Source organism: Mastomys coucha, unplaced genomic scaffold (assembly GCF_008632895.1).
Source record: "Mastomys coucha isolate ucsf_1 unplaced genomic scaffold, UCSF_Mcou_1 pScaffold20, whole genome shotgun sequence".
NCBI lineage: Eukaryota > Metazoa > Chordata > Mammalia > Rodentia > Muridae > Mastomys > Mastomys coucha.
This window is the reverse complement of record NW_022196903.1, coordinates 136,428,313-136,433,767: the sequence shown is the minus strand read 5'-3', so window position 1 is coordinate 136,433,767 and position 5,455 is coordinate 136,428,313. Positions and strand designations below refer to the sequence as shown.

Genomic DNA, 5,455 nt, shown 5'->3' with positions numbered 1-5,455 from the left:
GGGGAAGTTACTGTCTTATCGAAGGAACTTGAAAATGACGATCAAAATTCTGTTTTCTTCTGTTTGCGTGCTTGTTTGTTTGAAACAGTCTTAACAGAGAGGCTCAGTCTGGTCTCAAAACTCCTGACTTCCCTCAGGACTCAGCTTCCCTAGTGCTGGGATAACAGGCGTGTATAAGACCCGGCTCTGGTATGTGTTCAGAAAGCTCCCGAGGCCTTTGGGAGGGATGTATCAGCAGCATCTTAAGCGAGGCGACTGCTCTAAAGTGGAGCCGGAATGCAACTTAGACATAGATTTCTATTACCACAAGATGGAGACCGTACAGAAAGCCAGAGAGGCAGGTTTACGGAGTAAGTGCCTCAGCGGAAGGTGACCTCTAACTTTAGAGAGCCGGGGAGAGCGCTAACACACTCCAGCCTTGTCCTTGAAGGAGATTGAGCGAGCCGAGGGGAGGGGTAGACCCGGCTCGGGTTTCCAATCACAATAGAGAAAGCTGGGAGGCTGGAGGGCTGCGGCCCCGCCTCCTCCTCTTCCTCCTTGTAGAGCCTGAGTCGGCTGTCCGCAGAGCAGCCTGCTGACTTTGCAGTGGTTCCCCTGCCTCAGCGCGCCGCAGAGCCTCCTCTTGTCCGGTAGGTCTGAACCCAGGATCCCAAAGCCTGACTAACAGAACAACAGGGTGTGTGTTGTGGGAGTAGGGAGTGCAGAGGGATAATTGTTTGGCAGAACAGGAGGAAGGAGCTACGTACGACACATCCACCCTCTTTGCCCCTGAGCATCCGCGCTCTGACCTATTTCTTCTCTGTGGTTTTGGGTGGCAAGCCGAAAGAGCAGAGGTGCGCGGCTGAGCTCCCCGCTCGGCTCGGTCTGCACCTTGGTGCAGCCTGAGCACAGGCTGGTCTCGGGCCTGTGTGCTATCAGTGGAAAGACTTGTAACAGAATGTAAGTCAAACCGGGCCTCTTCAAGTCCTTGGTCTGCAGGTAGCTCGTCACTCACCGTCTGCGAAGCAGCCTGAGGGGCAAGCTGGGGCTGCGCGCCTAGGTGCCAGGGAACCGAGCGGGGTCTAGGTGGATGGATCCCTGCCAAGGTTGTAAGGTCTTGCACCTGGTGATGGAGAAAGGTCCAAGCTATTGTAGCCATGGGGATAAAGGAAAGTTCGTCCGCTCTCACACTGCCCGCCCTGCAGCCGGGTACTTGCTGGATCTCTCTAGATGGTCTAGGATTTTGTTTATTTCTTGAGCTCAGTGTGGAAGCCTAGGCTCCTCTGGAGACCTTATTCGAGGCGTGCGCAGGTGTCTCCCTCGTGACCTGCTTCGCACAGGAGAGGTGGCTTGGCTGTCAGAACTGAACAAGCTCTGACCGGACCTGGGGTCGGGTCGGGGGTAGAGTGGGGGAGATGACTCGTTTTAATGGAGAAATTGGAGGCCAAACCCGGGCTTTAAGAGTTAACACAGGAGATTCTCTGTGGAGTCTAACCTTAACCCCTGACCTAGACTACTGGTTCGTGAGTAACTGGTTCTTATCCCCAGGAGAGGAGAATGTGGGGGATCCTGAGGCCCAGGTGTTTTTCCTGTTTGTTTCTCCCTACAGTCAACTCCCTGCGGCCAATTCCCTGATTTGACAGAGCTTCAATGCAAACTACTTTTCTTCTTTCACTGTGGGAGGTGGGGGTGGGAGGAGAATACTTGCTGAACTTCAGTCTAGATTATTTGCCTATGCTTGCTTGGAGCTTCAACACAGCCACTTTTGAAATTCCCCAAGCTAATTTGAAATGTTTTCAGGCCAACCTGGCTGGAGATAGCCCCGGCTTCAGCTTTCCAGTAGGCTTCTCAGACAGGATCCCAGGATGATGAAGGGGGACCTTGGCCTCTCCTGACCCTCCTACCTCCATCTCCCAAAGAGTGGGGTTCTAAGCCTCCCTAATGCTCTCTAGAACCTACCTAACAGATTTTAAGCCAACTAACAAAAATAAACTTGGCGTGGGCGGGCTTTGGGGAGGCTCTGCTTTTCTTACTGATGTAGCTACTCAGTTGAAGCTGTCTAAGATCCAGGGCCTGTGTGAAGCCATTTTTGGGTAGGTGCTTTGTCCAAGCCCTCCCAAGGCAGTTCATCTTCGCACCGAAAAACTAAATATGTGATTCTCTGAGGCAAAATAACGCTGGAAGCAGTGCACATTGGAGGGAGGGTTTAAAATATGAAAACTTTTAAGTTATGGAACAAAGTAGTTGTGATTAGCTTCAGGTGCTTCGCTCTGGACAACTAAGACCGTTAACTAAGCCAGGTTTTGTTACTTAGACCGTTAACTAAGCCAGGTTTTGTTTCTTAGCCCTTTACAGATTAAAAGCGAAAATGAAGGTTATGGACAAAAACTGGCTGTACTGTGAAACCCGGAGTGGGGCCTCAGCTGTGATAAACCATGCTAAAAAGAAACAAAGTAAAACAATCGACATAGATTACTAACATCAGGATGCGTCAGGAGGGCAGGGTGGTAACTTTTGTGAGATTTAAAGCACAAAAGTCAGTCTTTGTCCTCCACCAGTGAAGATAATCATTTGTAATGAGAATTATAATTATTCATATTGGCTTTAAACAAGCTTAAAAATAAGATAGCTGGTTAACGTGGTTGCACATAAATTCCTTTTAGGGACAAAAGAACGAGCTTGCTTAAGTATCAGTATCTGCATCTGTAGCCAGCAGTATGCCGTTACAACAGAAAGCTCACAGGAGCCATGGTGGGGCCTTAATTGCTTGCATGGAGCTTTGGTGGCGGGGGCGACATTTTTGGTTTAAGCTTGCAGTGAATTTTGCACTGATTAAGTCCTGCATTCAGTGCTCCTTCAAGGCTCCTGTTGAGCTATACTCTACTTCAGAATCGAAGCTGCGATGTTTCGGGCTACTTCTCAGTCAGATTTCATTCTCATAAAACACATTGGTCACCCCTTTTTCTTGCAGGACAAGATGGCAACCCTTAAGGAAAAGCTCATTGCACCAGTTGCAGACCAGGAGGCTGCCGTCCCGAACAACAAGATTACTGTAGTAGGTGTGGGACAAGTGGGTATGGCGTGTGCCATCAGCATTCTGGGAAAGGTATGTTTAAGAGCAACGTAGGTCACAACTTCTGCAGGAGTTCGTGGTCTGTCTGAGCAGCTGAGGTCTGTGCTGTCATTAGACCCCCCTCAGGCATCTGAAATGGCTTGGAAATCACACTTACCTTTCAGTACTTATGCATGTATGAGAGGACTCTGGTCACTCTGTGTGACCACTCTGGAACGACTCCTGGAGTTTCTTAACACCACTATAGTATTGTGGTGTCCTGTCATATTTATACTTAAAATTATCCACACCCCTTATAGCTGGTTTTGCCTCAATCCAAGACATGCATTTTATATACTTTATCTTTTCCTCGGTTCTGCAAGCCTTTGACTTTTTTATTTTTTTAATGGTGCAGGCCAGTCTCATGGCATCCTCTTCAGTGTGTGCTTTTCTGGTGCCTCCTTGTGATTTATTTAGTTATATCTGTTGGGTGGGTCTCACACCAAGAGGTATAGCATAGTGACTTGCCTCGTTTCTATGGTGATAAACTGAGGTCTGTGGCTAGATGATTTAGATGCAGTGGCCTCTGTCCTAAGGCCACGTGCTTGTCGAGCTCTGAAGAATGTCTTCCATCATCAAACTTTGAACCTCTGCCTTTATTCTGAAGTGATTTCAAGTGTAATGGAAATTTGTAAGGATTATTTTAATAATGAACACTTCCATGTATGCGTCTTTCGGATTTGTCAGCCCACTGCATTTTGCTTTGTTTTGTCTCGTGGTCTGCCTCCTTCTCTTGCTCCTTCTCTCTATATGTGTGTGCATATGTATACATGTGCATATATATATATATGCTCCTTAAACCAATTGAGAATATCTTGGAGAGATCAAGCTTTCTAAGTCTCCTGGCTCGTCTCCTAGGAACCGGACAGATTCTCCCATGATCATTGTAACTCTCAACATCAGTTTTATTCTGCTTTGGCGGCTCCAGACTTGACCTTAGTCTGCCTGTCTGGACTCCTGGCTGCCCTTACAGATGGATACCCTTTGCAGTTCACACCATGGTTTCTTTTTGTTTCTCTTAGTTTCAGTGGCTCGAGGCCTTGCCTGTTCTGAGAGCTTCCTAAAATGTAGGAAGAAGAAAAAAGCAAGCTGGCACCACCTCCCCCACCCCTGGTAGAGCACACTGACCCTTTTGTGTGGTGGCTGCTTGAATTCCTCCCACCCAGCATATTCCTTCTGGTTGTGAAGTTTAATGTGTTGTTTTGTTGGGGAATTGAGCCCAGGGACTCTTTTGTATGCTAGGCAAGCATTCTACAACTAAACCCCTGAGTTCTGTTCTCCGCCCTTTTTATTTTTATTGCACTTGAGAGCCTGTATGTATCCCACACTGGCCTCAAACTTGTGACCACTCCTGCTTCCACCTCTTGAATGTTGGGGTTACCTTACTGTATGTGCTACCATGCCTGACCCTAACCTTTAAATTCTTTGGCATTGTGCCTGAATGGATGCTTGTGCACTTGTGCCTAAGGAGGCCAGAAGAGCATGTCATTTGCTCTGGATCTGGAGTTACAGATGTGTGAACCACCATGTGGGTTCTGGGAATCTAGACCGATTCCTCCATAGGAGGAACAGCCACATATGGCTCTTAGCCACCATGCCACCTCTCTAGTGTGTGAATCTTAAGTTCTCAAGGATCAAACTGTGAATCTTTTAATTGAGAAACAGTTATCAAAGTGTACTTTATCAGTGTGTACTTTGCTCATTTCTCTAGCTACTTTTTCGTTGACTAGATACCTGTGGTAGGTGATAGTGTCCTAGTAGAGAGTGAATTGTAGAGTTTTAAATGCTCTTTATGTACTGTTAACTCTTACTTTGGTTAAAACAAAAACAATTGAGCTTACATTTCTTTTAAAAATGTGTGTATAATATATATATAATGCATATATATTTTATACACATAAAATTAAAGAAAATATTTAAAGTTTAGAGTCAGGCATGATGGCACATACCAGTAATCCCAACACTCAGGAGTTGGAGCAGGGGAGAGCATTACAAGTTTGAGGCCAGTATGGGATATGTAGATATGTATATATGTATTTATATGTATATATCAATATCAAAAGCAACAAAGCGCTTTATTCTAGATAACTGGTAGACTTATACTTCTTCGTTTGTGTGTATGGTGGTTATTACTGTCTTATTCTGGGGTCTCCTCTGAAAACCAGGCTGGCCTTAGTATCTTGGCCGTCCTCCAGCATCAGCTCAACCTTCCAAGTGCTGAGATTCTTGGCCTGTATCACCTCATCCTCCTCGTAGGAACTTTTCTTATCCTTGTTCTAAGATAAAGTGACTGAGGCAAAGGAAGTGATGTCACCGGTCAGGGTCACACAGCTGCAGGCGGAGGAGAGGCTCAGGAGGCTGCAG

General features: G+C 46.6%; 1 protein-coding gene across 1 annotated transcript in view; it reads left to right on the top strand.

The window, feature by feature from the left end:
* Positions 1–497: 497 nt before the first annotated feature.
* Positions 498–5,455, top strand: part of Ldhb (lactate dehydrogenase B) — a 23,518-nt gene continuing 18,560 nt past the window's right edge. Inside the window, exons 1-2 of the mRNA XM_031383809.1 lie at positions 498–629; positions 2,951–3,085. Coding sequence (XP_031239669.1) covers positions 2,957–3,085 — 129 coding nt within the window. The 5' untranslated portion in view covers positions 498–629; positions 2,951–2,956. The remainder of the gene's footprint in view (positions 630–2,950; positions 3,086–5,455) is intronic.